General features: G+C 49.8%; 6 protein-coding genes across 6 annotated transcripts; 3 read left to right on the top strand and 3 right to left on the bottom strand.

Moving 5' to 3' along the window:
• Window positions 1-654: 654 nt before the first annotated feature.
• Window positions 655-2,994, bottom strand: BP01DRAFT_130063 (putative arginine transporter). The gene is made up of 3 exons (XM_025570465.1): window positions 2,945-2,994; window positions 2,539-2,882; window positions 655-2,420 (listed from the first exon to the last, which is right to left on the bottom strand). Exons 2-3 carry the CDS (start codon window positions 2,756-2,758, stop codon window positions 937-939), a joined length of 1,704 nt encoding a protein of 567 aa, XP_025428769.1. The 5' UTR covers window positions 2,759-2,882; window positions 2,945-2,994; the 3' UTR covers window positions 655-936.
• A 1,925-nt stretch (window positions 2,995-4,919) lies between these two features.
• On the bottom strand, window positions 4,920-6,221 carry BP01DRAFT_346357 (MARVEL domain-containing protein). Its single transcript, XM_025573633.1, has 3 exons — window positions 5,812-6,221; window positions 5,484-5,757; window positions 4,920-5,398 (listed from the first exon to the last, which is right to left on the bottom strand). Exons 1-3 carry the CDS (start codon window positions 5,894-5,896, stop codon window positions 5,287-5,289), a joined length of 471 nt encoding a protein of 156 aa, XP_025428768.1. The 5' UTR covers window positions 5,897-6,221; the 3' UTR covers window positions 4,920-5,286.
• A 953-nt stretch (window positions 6,222-7,174) lies between these two features.
• BP01DRAFT_302495 (O-acetylhomoserine aminocarboxypropyltransferase/cysteine synthase family protein) lies at window positions 7,175-8,830 on the top strand (the record flags this gene model as incomplete). Its single annotated transcript, XM_025572079.1, has 6 exons — window positions 7,175-7,224; window positions 7,304-7,358; window positions 7,432-7,515; window positions 7,602-7,961; window positions 8,020-8,588; window positions 8,647-8,830. The coding sequence occupies 6 exons, from the start codon at window positions 7,175-7,177 to the stop codon at window positions 8,828-8,830; spliced, it is 1,302 nt and encodes a 433-aa protein (XP_025428767.1).
• Window positions 8,831-9,802: 972 nt separating this feature from the next.
• On the bottom strand, window positions 9,803-12,727 carry BP01DRAFT_302493 (Nrd1 complex RNA-binding subunit; the record flags this gene model as incomplete). Its single annotated transcript, XM_025572077.1, has 8 exons — window positions 9,803-10,101; window positions 10,163-10,367; window positions 10,431-10,599; window positions 10,665-10,698; window positions 10,756-11,787; window positions 11,914-12,016; window positions 12,290-12,535; window positions 12,608-12,727. The coding sequence occupies 8 exons, from the start codon at window positions 12,725-12,727 to the stop codon at window positions 9,803-9,805; spliced, it is 2,208 nt and encodes a 735-aa protein (XP_025428766.1).
• Window positions 12,728-14,620: 1,893 nt separating this feature from the next.
• Window positions 14,621-16,833, top strand: cit1 (citrate (Si)-synthase CIT1; the record flags this gene model as incomplete). Its single annotated transcript, XM_025572841.1, has 8 exons — window positions 14,621-14,740; window positions 14,811-14,875; window positions 14,941-15,025; window positions 15,081-15,128; window positions 15,185-15,245; window positions 15,305-15,860; window positions 15,921-16,221; window positions 16,279-16,833. 8 exons carry the CDS (start codon window positions 14,621-14,623, stop codon window positions 16,465-16,467), a joined length of 1,425 nt encoding a protein of 474 aa, XP_025428765.1. The 3' UTR covers window positions 16,468-16,833.
• Window positions 16,834-17,432: 599 nt separating this feature from the next.
• On the top strand, window positions 17,433-19,427 carry BP01DRAFT_359248 (putative mitochondrial DNA replication protein (Yhm2)). The gene is made up of 5 exons (XM_025575634.1): window positions 17,433-17,997; window positions 18,061-18,085; window positions 18,150-18,168; window positions 18,247-18,343; window positions 18,417-19,427. The coding sequence occupies exons 1-5, from the start codon at window positions 17,919-17,921 to the stop codon at window positions 19,091-19,093; spliced, it is 897 nt and encodes a 298-aa protein (XP_025428764.1). The 5' UTR covers window positions 17,433-17,918; the 3' UTR covers window positions 19,094-19,427.
• Window positions 19,428-20,057: the final 630 nt, after the last annotated feature.

Raw genomic sequence — 20,057 nt, 5'->3', positions numbered from 1 at the left:
CATGGTCGAAATCAAGACTCATCCTAGAGATTCGGGAGACTACATATGTACTGTAGGACGGTTGGTATCCCTTCTGACTGTGGACTGAGATTGGAGGTTCTCGAACCTGTTGAGATGGAGTAACGCATCTTCAGGACAACCCATTGGTTCCTCGAAACCTTATGAACTGGTATTCAGATTGGGCAAATCACCTTGTGATGAGTCGGGGGAGTATGCGTCCGTTCTCTCACATGCTTTGAGGGACCGCGCTAGAGAAAAGCGAAAATGTCAGGTGGAACTTAATCTTACCAAACCCCAGTCATAAGCTTGATACTGTATGAACCTGTTTTCTTACTCACTGCCCAGCACATTAACTTTCATGTGAACCATTAAATTTCTTGATGATGTCAAGTATACAACACGGGTATAAATCTCTCAAATGTAGTGAGGGTATGCAGACTGTCACGGGCATACTGTACAGGGATGTCACGATAGTGGAGCACTTGCCCGAGCTGATCTCAAATGCATAGCCAAGAATCAGAAAATAAGGAAATAGTCATACATTAGGGGGGGGAAATGATACATTAATGAGCATACATGGTATTGCACCCAACGCCATGCCAATGCTGACGTCCCCGGAGGAGGAGAAAGAACCAAAAAAGACGATGTAATGTACAAATAAGCTTTGCAGCATAAGCCGACGGCGAGCTCTAAGGGCTTTTCCCCCTATCGATTTTCAACCTTCATTGAATAGCACGTGTGACCCTGCTTGTCTTCCCAATGCAAGCGAAACTCCTGATGAATATATATGTGCATGAAACTTTCAATATGTATGGGCCATGAGTTAATGATAGGCAAAGAAATCGGTCTTGAGACACCTTGACCGGCAAGAACGGAATAAGGTCGCCTGTGCTCGAAACAGAACACTTCAAGTCAATGAACTAGTCCAAGTCCATATCACCCGAGGACGGCGTGGAAAGCCTTTTTGTACCACTTGCTGGATCTCGGTGCAGATGTCTCCCATGTCTCATTCTCAACTTCTAACCGGCCCGTGTCGATATCAGCTTCCAAGGGGTGAACGAAAGAAGTCCGATAGACAATCTTGTGACCGAGGTAAAGTACAACGAAGAGGATCAAGCTGATGTAGGCAGTGAAAAAGCTCGTAACATCGAAGGAAGGAATCCACGCGGTGAAGCCCTGGGTGATGATGATTAGAACGTTGAAGAACAGTCCATACCAGGAATAATATGGCTGCCACAAAGCCTTATATGGAAGAGTGTCGCGAGAAATATTCCGGGCCTTCAAAGCACGCATGAAGGCGAGATGGCAGCCATTCAATGAGGCCCAGGTAATGAAACCTGCAACACCGGCGATATTGACCAGCCAGTTGAAGACAGTGCTGCCGGAATTTGATACATTCAGGAATCCAAGAAAACCAAAAGCTGAGGTGAACGCCACGCTGAAAAAAGGCACACCTTTCTTCGAAGTCATTTTGAACCAACGGGGAGCAAATCCTTCTTGTGCCAGTCCAATCAAGATACGGCTGCCGCTATAAACGTTCGAGTTGGCAGCCGAAAGAACCACAGTGAGTAATACACCGTTGATGATGTGTGGCAGTACACGAACGCCTGCAAGTTTGGCAGCAATGACAAATGGCGAAGAATTGGCGTCGCTACCATCGGTGAGAAGGTCATCGTTCGTGTATGGCACAAGAATACCGATGAAGAAGATTGTAAGAACGAAAAAGAATAAGATGCGATAGAAGGTCTTGCGGATAGCGGCCGGCACGGTTTCGCGGGGGTTCTCGGTTTCCGCGGCTGCAATACCGACCAATTCAGTTCCTTGGTAGGCAAACCCGGCCTGGATGAGGACGGACCAGAAGCCAACAAATTTGGCAGTGGAATCGGGCGAAACTCCACTGTAAGGAGAAAACGGCCCGGGATGAACCCAATAATGAAAGCCAAGGTATCCTTCTTTGCCAGCGCCTGCATCAATGCAAATCGCGAAGATCATAAATCCAATGACGGTAATGATCTTGACACTTGAAAGCCAGAATTCTAATTCGCCATAAAAGCTGACCGGCAGGAAGTTGAGAAGCGTTATGACAACCCAGAAGATGGCGATAAAGATGGCTATATTGATGCTATCGTCCCAGAATTGAATGATAAGCCCCGTTGCTGTCAGCTCGAGCGCATAAGTCGAGGCCCAAGAAAACCAATAGATCCAACCCATAGCAAAGCCGAGACTGGGATCAACGAGGCGAGCAGCATAAGCCGTGAAAGCTCCCGGGATCGGAATATATGTTGCCATTTCTCCCAGAGAGGTCATGACCGAATATACGATTGTACCAACGAAGGCATAAGCAATGAGAGCTCCCACTGGTCCGCCGTTGGCGACAGCAGTACCACTACCGATAAAGAGGCCAGTGCCAATAGTACCTCCTAGAGGTTAGGTCAGTTTCTGCTGCTCTTTGCAACTTTTTGATGAACGGCACGGTTGCTGAGCAAGTAGGAAAAGAGGGTGGATGGCTCGACGAAGTAACGGATAGAGCTCACTAACCGATAGCGATCATCTGCAAATGCCGACTTCTCAGCTTACGCTTGAGCTGGGGCAGCGGGTCCGACTCGATGTTGGCGCCATGCTTCTCGCAATCGAAGTCATTCAGGTCCGGCGAAGGATTTGATGTATGGACTTGCACCGTTTCCTCGCCAGGCATCATTTTTCCCTTTCCTCCTTCAACAGACTTGGACGTGTTGACGGCCTCGTTCCCGAGGGCCATGTTCGACCGCTCGACGGTCCAGGTGCTGGAGTGTGTCTCGTGCCTTGCTAGGACGTGTGCAGGCCGGCGAAATTGGCAGTCAGACAAGGGGGTCGAGAAAACCAAGCAGAAGGCAAAATTGAGACTAGAATCGGAGTTGGCAGGGGAAGAGAAAAATGAGCTGGCGGCCTCCAGGACAGACCCCACCAGAAAGACAGGTTTGATTTTATTGAGTCACCTCAAGGTTGGGTCGTGCCAGCAGTTTTTAACAGTGGACTCCTCAGTTGTCGGACCACCGAAGGAAATCCACAGACGCTAAGATGAAATCAAAACGACCCCTCAGCGCTCCAATCGACCAGATAAGGGACCAAGCAGTGACGACTTTGGCCGAGATAGCGAAAATAATCGAATTGTGTTTCGCGAAATCAGAAGATGTTATGTAAAAGGATTGGGTTAGGGTTGTCCAGTAGCGGATCCAACCCCGGAGGCAAAAGAGGAGTCTGCCGCTTTTATCAACCACCTGCTGCCTGCACGATGGGAGGGAGCGATGACAGACTCCTATCACTAATCAAAATGCTATCCAGCAAAGTAGTGTTCGGTTCGTTGCATCGACCTGGGCTATCTAGAGAAAAGTTCCATCTTAGAGATCTTGGGGCAGTCCTTGGCCACCACCAGTAGTACCCGGGGAAGCTTTTTTGTTTTCGCGTCTGGCTGGAACTAGAGCGTGGTGGAATGCAGGAATAGTCCGTAGTCGACTCGGGACTGGAAGAAGCCCAAAAGAAAGAGGCACAAGCGTGGAAAAGAGGTGCCACTCAACCGCACTAGTCTCCTCCAGCTTCCCTATCCATGGTTTACAGTCCTGTAAAGCACCGCCCGGTTGTACCCATACAACGAATAAAGACTCTGTCTCGGCCACCATGCCGCTCCACTGCGGTGGGCCCTGAGAAAGACAATCATCAGCGGAGAAAGAGATTTCTTTTTATCCCTTCGTAAAGCTTACCGGCTATTGTTTGGTGGTTGCAGCGTGGCCACTGGCGGTTTCCCGTCATCGGGCCGAAGTGGGCGGGAAAGGCGTACAGTACATACACGAGGTACGCAAATACTCATTGGAATAACGATGGCTGAAACGAAGGAGAATGGTTTAGCTGGATGTTGGATGGCGGAAAATACCCAGGCGAGAATTTGCCCGACTTTTTTAGAAATGCATGCCGGATGCTTCTTCCCGAGAAGCATTTTAGTCGGCTTGCCATTGACGAAATGCAAATCCCAGACCAGGTCAGAGGACGCAGTTGTTGCATGATGTATTCAGAATTGAGTCCCCGCGGACGGAAAGGGATGGAGGGCGGAGGGATAGCGGCAGGCTTTTGGCGTTTCCTTTGCTGTGTACTAGTACTTATCGGCGAGTGGCGACTCTTATCCCAACCAGCCCTGTAGGGAGATCTTTTTACGTACAATACATGCAGTAAGTTAGTAGTAGTATTCTTACTCCGTGCTTCTTCTCAGTCTCGAAATGGTTGTCTCGTACTACTGTGTAGTGTGTACGTATGTGCTATTCCCAGAAAGTTGATCTGATGCCCCATAGGGCAAAAACAAAAAGAAGAAAAGAAAAAACAGTGTACGAGCCTCAAATTAACTAGCAGCATATATTTTCGAGCTTGATTCGATTGCGGTCAGGTATTTCTGCTACATTCATTTGCCTTTACCATAGATCCTGCGGCATCCGATAAAGGCCCAGTTGATGGTAGTTATACTCTATTGATTCCCCTTGCTGATATCTCCGCCATCTGCTTCGCCGTTGCGAGGATTAACTCAGTATAGATTCTCACACTTTGGACTACCTGCTGCTCATTGCATCTATCCCTCATCTTGCGTCTATGCTGTACACTGGCCTGAGTAGCGTCCCTCACTTTCAGTAGAGGCTTCTTACACACTGACAATCCCTGCTATGAGTATATAATATATACACAGTATATGCTGAAAGTTAGAGACAGTTTAACTTTCTTCCTTCCCTCAAGTGGGTCAACAAGTTCGAACAGATTGTCTACATCAATGTAATAGACAGTGCTCCGTAGGCTAGTGTAGTGTTTAAAGGACCCTAGATCGGCCTCCGCCATTAGAGCACTTAGCACAGCATTGGTCAAAAAACTACGCCCTACCTTACCCAAGCCATGACCGAAATTCTGAACAGTCGAAGGTGTACTTGTCAGACTAAGTATTTCTCTGATTGATAAGAATAAAGCAAAGCGGGGTATCTGTCGTTACAAAGTTCAAACACAGATTGAGCTCGAACTGATAATGTTCACTAAAATCAAATCAAGGGTATCCTGCTCCATAGGTGAAAGATACTTCCTTACAAGACCGCCTTAACCCTGCGGCCAATACATCAATCCGTCCTCGTCTTTTAACCATCAGTGTCGATAATGATCTCGTCATTCTCGTTGCGTTCAATGGATTCGCGTGGTATTGTGAGCGCAGATGAAGCCCTGGATATGACGTTATCTGATTGATCATCTCTTGTATAAATCTGTGGCTATCATCTCTTCCTTGGCTTACACACTGGCATGGCCAGAAGCATACGGACCGGGCTTTGTACCCGCACTATTGGATCGAGTCCGCATTGCCTCGAGGGTGGCTACAACAGTGGTAGCAACAAAGAGTGCCCTGCAGAATGGTTGTGAGCACATTCCGATCAATTCTTCAGCTCAAACCTCTCATGCCACAGCCGTTGAGGGTGGTGTTGACCTACCATTCAAATGCTCCGAATACAGTTGCAGCTTGTAGCGCCCGGCATCTGCCCCATTGACAGAACCCTGATGGCGGTAGGAAGACACCCAGGGCGATGAAGCCGGCGAACCAGAATACCATGGTAATTGCTTCAATGGCTACCATGATAAGTATATGAGCGACTCGAGGGAAGTACATAGGTGCGAGAAGCAGATACGGCGTCGCGACAAAGGCCGTCCATATCCCATTGAAAAGCATAAAATTCACGGTGTCACTGTAGCTATACCAGCTGATGTCTGTTACCAGTTAGCCAGTCCGAAATGCTATTCTCTGGAAAAAGCTAAACGAACAGTATGCCGTCAAGGCGAGGACGATGATAGCGAAAATGATTTGAGCGACCCGAACGGGGAAAATCCACGGAATTCTCGTCGCCATGATTGAACTCGTTCGAGACGATATATGCAGTCGCTATGAATATACCGTGTATTGTTATGAAATCAATTATCTTCGCTGACAGAGTGTGGGGAATGGTAGGATAGACAGATGATGAGCTTTGTGTGCAATTGTGCTTGTGAACGGGAGGCTCGAGAAATTTTGATCGAAATCAGGGTGGTTGCACCAGCATGGCCAGCTCAGTCGAGTAATTATATATACAAAATTACCTAGTGTTTGGAAGCGCGCATGCGCAAGTGGCTTGACGACCGAATATAAAGTATATCACCAGCCAAGGTGGCCAAGAAGGTCTTGGGTTGGATTGGTGTGGTGATACTAATTATCTGAAGTTATTCTGAGCATAGCTACTGTGTATATGCCAGGCTACTGTCTATCTACCTAGCGCCCTGGAGCATGCGCCCGACGTGTCATTATTGGAAAATAGTGGAGATGCAAAAGATGTATGCCTACAGTATCAGCGTCATTCGCAAGTATGATTGGTACAAAGGGTTTCCGTAACATAAATCAGTATGAGTAGTTGGAAGTTGGAGCCTGCAAGGTGAACTGGCTTCCAATGACGGCAGTTGGACAGGGAAGAGAATATCTATCAATGACCTCATTGCTATCCTAATAACTGCGCCGGGCGCATGACCAAACAGTCACACGATCATTGTCCCCCAATTGTTCAATTTAATGCGAGGCTCCGTACAGTACACATCAGTCAATTAATCACTTGCCTACATTTAATACGTAGACTGCATATACTGTTACATATCGCGTGTCTTCATATTCAAAGTTGATTTAGCTTTCTACCCAGTCATCATGCAGTGAGGTACTACCGTGTATATGCGGAGTAGTGGTCCGTAGGATAAGGCTGTAATTCCATATTGTGTGTATTGTAAGGTACACTGCCTCAATTGTGGTTCAATGACACCATCGCAAAGATACAGAGAAAATCTTGTGGTGCATTGATAATTAAAATCAATGATCACCGTGAACTTAAGTCAACGTTGAATATTCCATATGTCGAACATGGCCATTTCTTCGACTAGTAGCATCATTGTACGGAGTATCTCGATCGCAACTTCCCCGCCCAAGGCGCACCTGGGGTTTCGATCACGCCATCGACATCTCCAACTTCACAATAAGATATTCATCTGACCTTGGAAAACACATCAAGAATCCTTCCAATGCCTGTCATTCAAAGCACCAGCAAAGTCGCTTATGGTTTCTCTCACAAACCCATTGAACTCACAATAGGTCAATCAAGTTGCGGCCACCATGTCCGAGTCAAAGCAGCCGCACTTCGAGACCCTCCAACTTCATGCAGGGTACTATGCAAGCCTCTCTTCCCACCTAGAATAAACGAGATACGGGAGTTTGAAGGAAGACTGATGGTCGATATGCCAGTCAAGAGCCAGACCCTGCCACCAAGGCTCGTGCAGTGCCAATCTACGCAACTACGGTGAGCCAAGCTGCTTCATGCCCGCGTACCATTTTTATTTCGGTTGAATCTCACCCTGACGAAGCATCATTAGTCTTACTCCTTTAATGATTGCGCACATGGAGCTCGGCTATTTGGTCTTCAAGAATTCGGCAACATCTACAGTCGCATAATGAACGTAAGTAGTTGATCTCCCGCTAAGCTGTTGGGAAAGAGAGAAGGGAAGACAGAGGGAGTTACTGACAGCCAAGCGGGCAATTTCAGCCAACGGTTGATGTTTTCGAGAAGCGAATTGCGGCTCTTGAAGGTGGTGTTGCAGCTGTGGCCGCCGCATCTGGACAAGCAGCACAATTCATGACCATTTCAGCCCTTGCCCATGCAGGTGATAACATCGTAGCAACCAGCAACTTGTACGGTGGCACGTACAATCAGTTAAAGGTTCTCTTTCCACGGTTGGGCATCCAAACCAGATTTGTCCAAGGAGACTCCCCAGCGGTCATTGCTGCAGCGATTGATGATCGGACCAAGGCTGTCTACGTTGAGACCATCGGAAACCCTCGCTACAATGTTCCGGACTTCGAAGCTATTGCAAAGGTCGCCCATGAGAAAGCCGTGCCGCTTGTGGTAGGTGCCATTCCGAGACCAAGATATCAAATCCACGACGATAACAGAGAAAATGTAGGTGGATAATACCTTCGGAGCCGGTGGCTACTATTGTCGCCCCATTGATCATGGTGCAGACATTGTTGTGCACAGTGCTACCAAGTGGATTGGTGGCCACGGCACTACTATTGCTGGTGTTGTCGTTGACAGCGGCAAATTCAACTGGGGCAAGCATGCAGCGCGGTTCCCTCAATTTGTGGAGCCTTCCGAAGGCTACCATGGCCTGCGATTCTGGGAGACCTTTGGCAACGTTGCTTTCGCCATTCGTGTGCGAGTGGAAATACTCCGTGATCTTGGCCCGGCCTTGAATCCTTTTGCTGCGCAGCAGCTTCTCCTTGGCATCGAGACCCTCAGTTTGCGTTGCGAAAGGCATGCAAGCAATGCTATAGCGCTTGCGGAATGGCTCCAAAAGAACGAAAGCGTAAGCTGGGTCTCATATCCAGGTCTCAGAGACCACCCTAGCCATGAAACTGCCAAGCGCTACCTCCCCCGAGGATTCGGTGGTGTTTTATCATTCGGTGTGAAGGGTGGCGCTGCGGCTGGCATTCGGCTAGTTGATGGCCTCAAATTGATCTCAAATCTTGCAAAGTAATTATCTCGTGTTCCTGGACGATCTAGAAGGGCTAAACTGATTGAACTCTTATAGTGTCGGAGACTCAAAGACCCTCGCTATCCATCCTTGGTCGACAACTCACGAACAACTTACCGAACAGGAACGGATTGACTCGGGAGTCACTGAAGATGCCATCCGAATTTCTGTTGGCACGGAGCATATTGACGACATCATCGCCGATTTCGCACAGTCCTTTGAGGCTGCAAGTCCATTGTGAGTGAAGTAGATCGCTCGGCTTGGACTCGTTGCCCTGAAAAATCCGTGATGAGATGACTATTCGTAGTAATATTAACATACTGGATCTGAATGGGCCCTTATGGTACCACGCCAGTAGTATCCAGCCTTTTGTTGCTCTCAAGCACGGGATATAGGCTTATGGGAGGGGCATTTCTATGATATTTACTCAAAATGAACGAGGCCATGCATAAAAGGGTTTAGATCCATGCATGTATATAAGTGACTTCGAATTCTGGCCATTGGTGCTTGCTGCTAATGAGTCAAATTCCCTCGAAACCTGCTCATCCGCGATACTAAATCCAAATACATGAACCGTAAGAAGAAAACTTGGTAAAGTTTTCATTGATTTGCCGTGAAGCACGCCTCATTCAGAAGAAGAGATAGTGTCATGAGAAGAACATATTAAGGGGAAGCGTAATAGTTCAAGAAGGCAAAGAATAGTGTGAAACACAGAATAACCACCCAACCCTAGCCGTATGATCCGAATGAATGAGACATAGATACAAATCATGATATTAAAGAAAACAGTTGTGGAAAACAGTTGTGAACACAGAGCCACGATGAAAAGAGGTTAAAAGTCATCGTAAAACCAAATTTTCAATTTGGGTCAGGAGCTTTCTAAGTGGAACACCTGCAGTGGTAGATGAGGCCTTGCTTCAAGCTGCAGGTATGAATCGAGTGCGATATCTGACGTTGGGTGTGGCCGGTTATGAGACTTTCTTCTTGGAAAGTGTGGATTGACTTCGACACCGTTTTCTGGATGGCGCATTGAAGATAACTCCCACGCCGCACTTTGATTGTACAGGGAAAAGCCAAGTAGTGATAGACTGAGGGAAACAGATAGAAACAGCACCGGTATCAGAACTGAAGGAGAATTGAACCGTAGCAGGAGATAGATAATCGTCGCTACAGTCACTACGATTCTTGTCGAGAGCGTTGAGAAGTGGTTGCCTCATTGACTTGGAGGTGGTGGTTGTGCTGAGCCACCGCCGGGCGGTCCGGCCTGTGGTCCTCCCATCATGAAACCAGGGGGAAACATTCCCATCGTTGGGAAAGAGAAACCAAAACCAGGCACTGCAGGAGGCACGCCGACGTTGTTGGCATTCGTGACATCACGGTCTGAACCAGGACCACCACCCATTGCAGCTGGGGGTCCTTCACGTTCTGGACGGCGGAACCGATCCTGCTGCCCGCGGGAGGAGACTGGTCCGCGTTTGCCGCCAGTATCGGTAGCAATTCTTCTGCTAATCGCTGTGACGGGGGTTAGACGAAATGGTATCGTCGAAGACAGATGCAGCGAAGGAGGACATACCCTTCGAAGAAACACCAGCACCAATCTCAATGTCTGGCTCCTCCACAACCATGCCAGACTCAATGGGCCTCCCACCCGTGCCACCGTATTCTGCGGTAAGCATCCATTTGCGATCCGCCTCAGTCAGTCGTTCGATGGGAATTACACTTATTCCGGTCTGATAGTCACTGCAGTCACGAGGCCCGAATCCAACACCCCATCGAGTCTAAGAGAGAGTAGTTAGCGGCCATACCAAGAACCACTAAACCGAGAACGCCAGAAGACTTACTCTGAGCTGCATGTCGCCAGATTTGTATGATTCCATTCCGTCCCTAGCATTTACAGCATCTTGACGGCTGATCATTTTGATGAAAGCATGCCGCTTGTCAATGTTGACAATGCAAGTTTGAACCACTCCAAATTTGCTAAATAGGGAGCGAAGGTGAGCCTCAGACGACCTGTTGACCGATAAGCTTTAGCTTTCCACACCATATTTTGCCAAACCATTTTGAAGACAACTTACGTGACGCCACCCACGAACAAGGTGCGGCTTAAAACTGCACGGGCGTTAGGACGGTCCAATTGGAGGCAGAAGCAGTGGGCTGAAGACAAACCTTTGATGTTGCCCTGACCAATAGAATAATCCCATTCCATGAATTTGGGCCCAGGAGGAGGCAATGCAGAATCCTTGCGAGCAGGAGAGGGAGACCGGCGTCTGCGGCCGGGAGGACTGCGTTGGCGATATTCATTGCTGCGTCGACCACGAGGGTCGCCGCCCCTGCGACCAGGAGAGTCTCCGTGATACTCCCCATAAACGGGACTGTCACGACGACGGGGAGGGGAAACTTCCCGACGGCGATCATAGCCTGGAGAATGCGAGCGACGACGACCATACTGACCTGGCGGTGACCTCATGTAATCGCGCTCCCGATCTCGGTCGTAGTCACGTGGTTGAGAGTCCGGGCGGCCGCCCCAGGCGCCGATATTCTGACCTGCCGCAAGATTGAATGGCGGAGGAGCTTGGCCAGGATTCATCGCGCCCATATTGGAGGCGTTTGAAAGACTGAGTATCTGCAGAGCAGTGCCCCACTGTTCTTGGGGAATACCTTGAGCGTACAACAGCTGTAAGAGCTGAAGTTGCTGTTGCAGTGCATCTGGTCCTACCGAATTTGGTTGAGCTGGTGCTGCAGTCGCGTGCGGCAATAGCGCGGCCAAGGGGTTTTGGGCCGTCGCCAGGGGATTAGGAGTATGGCTCTGACTTGAACTCTGGGGCACTAAGGCTGGGTTTTGGGCAACGTTACCGAGAGCTGCGAAGGGGGTAACCATAGTACCAGGAGCGTAAGGATTTACACCAGCCTGCCCGTTCGGGGGTTGTGATGCCTGGTCTACAGAAGACGGCATGGTCTGCAAAACCGTACCTGGCTGGCTTAGGGCATTAAGAGGATTGGCAGGCGCCGCGACAGCGGGTGTAGCTGGTGCGGCAGTGTTCTGTTTAGCCATATCCGCCAGGGCTTTCAGGATACTGGACGTGTCGGGCGCTTGTTGTCCCATACTGGACGAAGTCGTGCCATTGGTCGGCTGAGCAGCACCACCAAGAGAGAGGTTATTGGGGGCTGGGGAGCCTTCGGGAGTGGTGGATTCGATATCTGGAAAGTGCCGCAACCGTGGGCAAAAGTCAGCCGATGGACTCAACATAGATCTTGGTCAAACGACCCAGGACTCCGAAACAGGCTTAGATGGGATCGCGACATGAAGGATTGGGGTATTCTTACTTTGCGACGGGGGCGCATTTAGTTTTTCCTTAAATGAGGCAAGCATGGGGGCAGGAAAGGTATATCCGCGTTCCCAGATGTCCACCAATTTCTTTATCTTTTCCTATATTGAGGAGAGTAAATACGTAAGTTGGACATTCTTCACTAGGCGTTCATGCGGAAGGAGAGGGAAACCGAGAGACTGAGACCGGGCAAGCATAGCGGCCTGAGATTTAAGCCATGGTGGTCGAGAGATATACAGGAGATACATTGATCGAACCTCAAGCAAGTCTGCAAGCAGTCTCCATAGCAGACCACCGGATCCTATCGGCCCTATGCTTGCCCGCGGCCCTGTGAGGATTTCGATTATGGTTTGCATCTTGCATCTAGAGCGTACCTTTTGATCTTCGGGAGCGTTGTTTATGATATCAGTCATCAGGATAGGGAGCAGCTCGGTCACTCTGTTGACACCAGCGGCGAAGCTCCCATCAGGGGCAGCATTACCAGATGCTTGCCCTGCCTTGCGCGCTTGTTCTACCCACTGTCGAGTTACAGAGTCTACGACATAGAGTACGCCCAGCTTGTGTGTTCCTGGTGCTTTCTTGAAGTGAGTGTAGATCTTTTGGATGAGCACGGATTCGTTCTATGGGCAAGTACAAGTGGCATATGTTAGCATCCGATCCAAGCAATATAAAAAGTATGCAGAGAGGATCACCTGGACATTGGCCGTGCACAGCGATGTGATACTGTTGATTTTGGATCCCGATACACCCGGTGGCTTGAGTGCCAGCATCGACTGGAGATAGTTATCCAGTTCTGCTACAGCAGACGACATAACTGGTGGATATAGTGTGCTGAAATCCCGAGACTAGCGCGTGGAGAACAGGATACAGCCAGAAGATATTTTTTGGGAAAACTATCGCTTCTTCAAGATGGAGCGGTCACGTTCGTACAGGGAGACGATATTCGCACTGTGCTTCCAGCCGATCGTTCTACTGAAAAATCCAGCTGCAGTTAAAAAACCTTGCGTTGTTTAGAAAGATATACCAGTGAACCTGGTGATATAACCGAATTCTGAGCAATAAGTGGGATCCTAAGCGGACTTCTGGTCGTGTCACTACGGACTTTTCAAGAGCGTACTCAGGCGACCAAGTGAGGTCTTCCGCCTACAGCTGAAACAAGGCCAAGCGATGCTGTCCAGGGCTTTGCCACTCGCGCACGAATGTGTATTCAGTATACCTAGGGTGCTAGGTTGACTGAAAAGCCGTTATTGAGAATGTTGGCGGGGATTACAGTTCGCGATACTGTGAAGCGAGGATGAACCAGCGATGAAAGAAGGTGCGACACAGGATGAATGTAAAGGAGATAGTTGTGTAAAAACTTGAAATGAGAATGAGGACGGGAAGAGATTCATTACAGGGTGGACAGCCAGGTGAGGAGAAAACTCAGACCGCTTACGCTAGTCTCTGTTTGGCAATTTATACATAACTAGGCTGGATAGGTACGGTGTGTCATATTTGCCTGATATTTGCCTGACTCTTCAGGTGTCAATGAGATTGAGTCAGTCTTTGACCACGTGATCATGCTTTTTCTCTTGGAGTGTAACTACTAGTCGGTTACGGAGTACGGAGTAGTTGACTTACATGGTACCTTGGCAGCTAAAACTGCCTCTGCGCTTTGGTTGGAGACTCGGTGAATCGAATCTACGGAGTAGGTAAAATCCTCTCCCACCATCTCCTTTATGGGTGATCATAGCAAGAACATATGTGGATTCGTGCTGCGGTGTGCAAGCCCGGTAGTATACCGTACATAATGTACCCAGTAGATGCATAAGATCCATTGGTTCTCTATCTCTTGCCTCGGTCTCACGTCCACATGCCATCATGTTGAACCAGGGGGAAGTATCTACAAGGTAAGGTAGATACAAGTAAGATTACCCTTTCTCTTCCACGCTTGTAGGAGAAAATTATGGGGAAACTCGTTTTACCTGAAGCTTGGGCGGCCAACTAGTCTACTCCGTACTCAGCGGATGGCGACTGCCGACGTCACAACAAGGGGGCGCAACGAGGCAGGGCCACCATACTAGTACTACCGACTGAGTCCATTGGCAGCCACTCCGTTTACGGATGGATCGGGTGCCGAAGATCGTCGGAAAAGAACAAGAAGAAAAAAAGCCAGAAGAGGATTAGAAACACTCCAAACACGATGAGAGCCAGTCGAAAGGACAATTTCAGGGATTCGAGGAAGTAGGCCCTGATACTGACAGCTTTCGAGCACCTTTGGACCTGAATTCCTCTCTCTATGTGCGTATAGTGACCTATAAACAGACTGGGATGGATCGAATTTCGCCGTAATCTGTCCCGGACAACGGAATAGTGTTTTGTAAGCTTACCGCAGCAAACCGTGTCCTACCCTTCAAGTTCCAACTCCCAAACTCGGGACACCGGCCACCTCGAAACTAGTGTGACCGTATGATACGGTCCACTTCTCTCTTTACCCTGCTCTGTTGCCGGGTGTTACCGTACAATCCGTGTACCGGCTGTAGGAGCGTTACGGCCAGATGGAAAAAAAGGCCCGCAGAAGAGCTTCTTCTACCGACTCTGTCCTCTCTATCTCCTTCTCTTCTTTCCTTTTCTCTTTTCTACCGCTGTGTGCATTATACCCCTTCCTCTTTCCTCTCCTCTCTTCTTTCACAACCACAACCTCTGATCAAGTTGCCCCATTCGCAATGGCTTCCACCTTGAGACTCGGTACCTCTGCTCTTCGCTCCAGCGGCATGGCTGCTAAGCCTGCCGTTCAGTCTGCTGCCTTCAACGGCCTGCGCTGCTACTCTACCGGCAAGGCCAAGGTTCGTTCGCGATTCCGGGAGCCATTGCTGCAATGCTCAGCTGTACTGATTCAGCAACCATGCTTTGTAGTCCCTGAAGGAGACTTTTGCCGAGAAGCTCCCCGCTGAGATCGAGAAGGTTAAGAAGCTTCGCAAGTACGCCTAACTCAACTCCCCTGTGCTCGCAACTATCGCTAATCACTCTCCAACCGTCTCACTAGGGAGCACGGCAACAAGGTTATCGGCGAGGTCACCCTTGATCAAGTTTACGGTGGTGCTCGTGGTGTGAAGTCCCTTGTTTGGGAGGTTTGTACTTCACACTAATTGGTTCTTGAAGTAGTTGGCTAATATGCCCATCTAGGGATCTGTTCTTGATTCCGAGGAGGGTATCCGTTTCCGTGGTCGCACAGTGAGTATAAGTTGGCTTTCATCGCATTTTCCTGCAGGGACTCACAATATGGGTAGATCCCGGAGTGCCAGGAACTGCTTCCTAAGGCCCCCGGCGGCCAGGAGCCTTTGCCTGAAGGTAAGCACTCTCCGGCCGGGGCTCACCGCGATGAATCATCCTAATAGTTAATTGATAAGGTCTCTTCTGGCTCCTCCTCACCGGCGAGATCCCCACTGAGCAGCAGGTCCGCGATTTGTCCGCTGAGTGGGCTGCTCGCTCTGACCTCCCTAAATTTATCGAGGAGCTGATTGACCGCTGCCCCAGCACCCTGCACCCGATGGCTCAGTTCTCTTTGGCCGTTACCGCTCTCGAGCACGAGTCTGCTTTCGCTAAGGCTTACGCCAAGGGTCTCAACAAGAAGGACTACTGGAACTACACGTTCGAGGATTCTATGGATCTCATTGCTAAGCTTCCCACCATTGCCGCCAAGATCTACCGCAACGTCTTCAAGGATGGCAAGGTTGCTGCTATTCAGAAGGACAAGGACTATTCCTTCAACTTGGCCAACCAGCTCGGCTACGGCGACAACAAGGATTTCGTCGAACTGATGCGCCTCTACTTGACCATCCACTCCGACCACGAGGGTGGTAACGTTAGCGCCCACACCACCCACCTCGTGGGTAGTGCTCTCAGCTCCCCCATGCTCTCCTTGGCCGCTGGCCTGAACGGTCTGGCTGGTCCCCTCCACGGATTGTAAGGTACCATCACAATTTGAACCGTGAGTAGTATTGCTAACAAGATGACGCTATCCAGGGCTAATCAGGAGGTGCTCAACTGGCTCACTAAGATGAAGGCTGCCATTGGCAACGACCTCAGCGACCAGGCTATCAAGGACTACCTCTGGTCTACCCTGAACGCCGGTCAGGTCGTTCCCGGTTACGGCCACGCCGTTCTCCGCAAGACTGACCCTCGCTACGTGTCTCAGCGCGAGTTCGCTCTCCGTAAGCTGCCTGATGACCCTATGTTCAAGTTGGTCAGCCAGGTCTACAAGATTGCTCCTGGTGTCTTGACTGAGCACGGCAAGACCAAGAACCCCTACCCCAACGTTGATGCCGTAAGTTCACTATTCTGAGTTCTGTTCTGCAGAATTGAATTGCTAACTACTCTCTAGCACTCCGGTGTTCTCCTTCAGTACTATGGCCTGACTGAGGCTAACTACTACACCGTTCTCTTCGGTGTTTCTCGTGCTCTGGGTGTCTTGCCCCAGCTGATTATCGACCGTGCCCTTGGTGCCCCCATCGAGCGTCCCAAGAGTTTCAGCACTGAGGCCTACGCCAAGCTTGTTGGTGCTAAGCTGTAAATTCTCCCTGGTATGAACCCTCATGGGAGATGAGGAGTTTTTGTTACGAATAAATATAGTATATCTTGTATTATGCCTATCTCAGTCTTGTACTATCCCTCTTGTGCGTCTTCTTCTTCCTCTTTGTTTTGCAAAAGTGGGATTGGCCATGTGTTGGGCTGGCTCGATGAATGTATGATTAGGACACAGTCCGCGCGGGCCTTGTGACCGCATTTGAACATTCCTGCTCCTGTCTTTCTCTCGTAAAGCTACCGTCCGCGACGCCTTGGACACAAGGGAATTGCATCTCATGATTTCTGCCCTCATTGATTTTAAGGTGACTTGTGATCTTGAGGGAGAGATAAGGTAGACTACTATCTGCTAAGGCTAGGGTGGGCGATTGGGGTTGTATAAGAGCTGCAGAGCTCACTTACTCCAGACGGAGTACTCCGGGAATAGAGTAATACAAATCGGACTCGGAACGAGGGACAGAGTGAGGTCGGGGGAGGGAGGGGAAGGGGTTCGAGAATTTTACTCCGTGAGCCGAATTCGAACTCGACTGACTGACTACAGTGATCAGTGCACATTGCAGAGTTGAGTTTCCCCCTCCCAACGGTTGAGCCACTCATTGACCCGATTTACTCCGGATACTCAACTGCTGGAGCATCCATTCAGGGTTAGCGCCTGATATTACCTTGATCAGGCTAGCAGGACTGATGATCATCCAATGAACATCTCGTGACTGGAGGGTCTTCCAGCCCGCTGCTCAGCTATCCTCAGCCTTCGGGAGGAACGAGTCGAACTCCGAGCTCTTAGCCAGTCAGCCTGCTGTTGCTGTACAGTACTCCGTACCTTAGTTACTAAGGCAGTGTGCTCATTACTACGGGGTACTCCTTGGTACGGATCGCTCTCCACGGCTGGGCTGCCTTCCTGGAACTACTAAAAGGAAAAATACATAACAACAACAACTCTCTCTCTCTCTCTCTCTTTCTTCCCTCCCACCTCTCATCTCTCTCTCTCTCTTTCGTTTTCCTCCTTAAGGCAAAACAAACAGCACTTACCTAATTCCCAGTATGTGTAATATTCCACTGCGCCATCTTCCCCATCCCTCATAAGCCACCTGTCTGGACAATGATAAGCCCAACCAACATTATGCTTGCTTACACATGTCTTTCCCCCCTGCCTTACGCCCTCGCTGCGTGCTTCTCGCCCGTGACCCGCTCTACTCTCCTTCCCTCCTAGCTTGCTTGCAGTCACCCTGCTTCTCATCCTTTTCTTCTCGGTCACTTCGTCCAGCGAGCTAACCTTCCAAAGCTTCCGTGGTGACCAATTGCAGTCGATTCATCAAGTCCATCTCTTTGTGACTGGACATCCCCTTCGCAGTTCTACTGCCATTTCTTGCGATCCTCTAGGCGACGAAGCCCCTTATATCCCTTGGTCAGGGCCCCTTTCAGCGCTCCCCAAGTTCAGAGATGTCTCCCACCCCGGTTTCCGCGGCCCCTGCCGGCCAAACGCTCGAGAAGAAGCCTGTCAAGTTTAGCAATCTGTTGCGTGCGTATCCAATTCCAACTCTTTCAAATAGCCACTGTCCATGATCTGATGGCTCATCTACAGTCGGTGCTGGTTTGAACTTGTTCGAGTATGTATCCTGCCCATTCTCCCCGACATTAGCTCGACCCCGGTTGACTAAAGGATTTCAATAGGGTCACAACCTTGGGACAGGTATGATTTTCCTATCATCGTGGAATCTAGGGGCCGGCGGCGCCTGTCGTACAAGCTGACACAATCTGATAATCATAGCCGCTGGAGGTGATCAAGACAACCATGGCCGCAAATCGAGGCGACAGCTTCGCCGGTGCTATGGGTCGGATTTGGGGTCGTGGCGGGATGCTCGGTTGTAAGTGCTATTCTGCTCAATATTTCACCTGACTAGCTTGCGGGATACCGCGTCTGACGTGGTTACATGATAGATTATCAAGGCCTCATTCCGTGGGCCTGGATTGAGGCCTCTACTAAAGGTGCTGTCCTGCTTTTCGTCGCATCGGAAGCCGAATTTCGCGCCAAGGTGCTCGGTGCTCCCGACTTCGTGGCCGGTATCGCTGGTGGTATGGTCGGTGGTATTGCCCAGGCCTATGCCACTATGGGATTCTGCACCTGCATGAAGACGGTCGAAATCACCAAGCACAAGATGGCTGCGCAAGGTGTCAAGCCCCCCAGTACCTTCGCGACTTTCATGGACATCTACCGCAAGGAGGGTATCCGTGGTATCAACCGTGGTGTCAATGCGGTCGCTATCCGTCAAACTACTAACTGGGGATCTCGTTTCGGTTTCTCCCGCTTGGCGGAGCAGGCAATCCGCAAGGTGACCAACAAGGATGACAGTCAAAAGCTGAACGCTTTTGAGAAGATTTTGGCTTCAGGTCTGGGTGGTGGTTTGTCGGCTTGGAACCAGCCCATTGAGGTGATTCGCGTCGAAATGCAGAGCAAGACCGATGACCCCAACCGTCCTAAGAATTTGACGGTCGGCAAGGCTGCCAAGTACATCTATGAGAACAACGGCATTCGAGGCCTCTACCGTGGTGTGGCTCCTCGAGTGGGACTGGGGATCTGGCAGACCGTCTGCATGGTGGCTCTGGGTGACATGTGAGTTGAGAACCCCTCCCCCAACAATTTTATCCTTGTAATTGCGGGCTATCTAGACCCACCTCTCGAATGACCAATATCATCGAGTGGACTACCCCGGCCGGTTCGGCGTACCCCCGGGGTCCCCCATGTGAAATTTGTGATTCTGCCGAGGGAAGACTTAAGGCTAACATGATGGGTCTCCGTTGCACCGAACAGGGCCAAGGAGGCAGTCGAAAAACTGACGGGCGAGACTGTCACCGCAAAGCACTAGGGAAGGTTTGAAATACCCTTCCGCCATGCGCATGGTCGGAGATGACAGGGCTTTATGCTGGCTTGGTTACTTCGTCTCTGTTGTCTCAGACTGAATCGTTGATACAAGCAAGGTGGTGCGAGGTGCTGAGCATACCGCACGACACATGATGCAAGCCTTCCATTTATTACATTAGTGTTAATAGACCCGCAAATCCTCATGTATCGTCTGGGGAAGTCGCCGAATACCAATGGCGTGTGGCTCCTTGACTCTTCCTGCTCCATTTCTGCCAACGCCAGCTGCCTTAACCAAAGGGTGCCGTGCAGTACTTTGCATATTATATAGCCGTAATCAGCGATGTTCAACCGAGTCTATGCTCTGGATCATTAGCCCTCCCATGCATGTCGCAATTGCTTAGGTCTCACTTAGGTCAGAGTGTCCCCTTAGGAGGTTTTTTTTCCTCGAGCACTCTTCTGAGCGGGCTGACACCACATTGCCGACAACATCATACATGCTCAACACAATCTATCAATGCCAAGATACGAGGCGTTTGTCTGTTCTTACTTTGGCGCACGCTTAGGATAGTTGACAGAGGAATGGAAAGCAGAGTTTGAATGAGAGAGGACATACTGAGTAACTGACATCTTGAGATCGAAGTTATCTTAGTAGTACCTGCAGTCAAGCTTGATTCGGTTAAGCAACAAATCTGAGTGATGGTGATGACTCAAGACTCCTG

This window comes from Aspergillus saccharolyticus (assembly GCF_003184585.1).
Source record: "Aspergillus saccharolyticus JOP 1030-1 unplaced genomic scaffold BP01scaffold_32, whole genome shotgun sequence".
NCBI classification, from domain to species: domain Eukaryota; kingdom Fungi; phylum Ascomycota; class Eurotiomycetes; order Eurotiales; family Aspergillaceae; genus Aspergillus; species Aspergillus saccharolyticus.
Note: the sequence above shows the minus strand (reverse complement) of the source record. Positions and strands in the feature narration are given on the sequence as shown.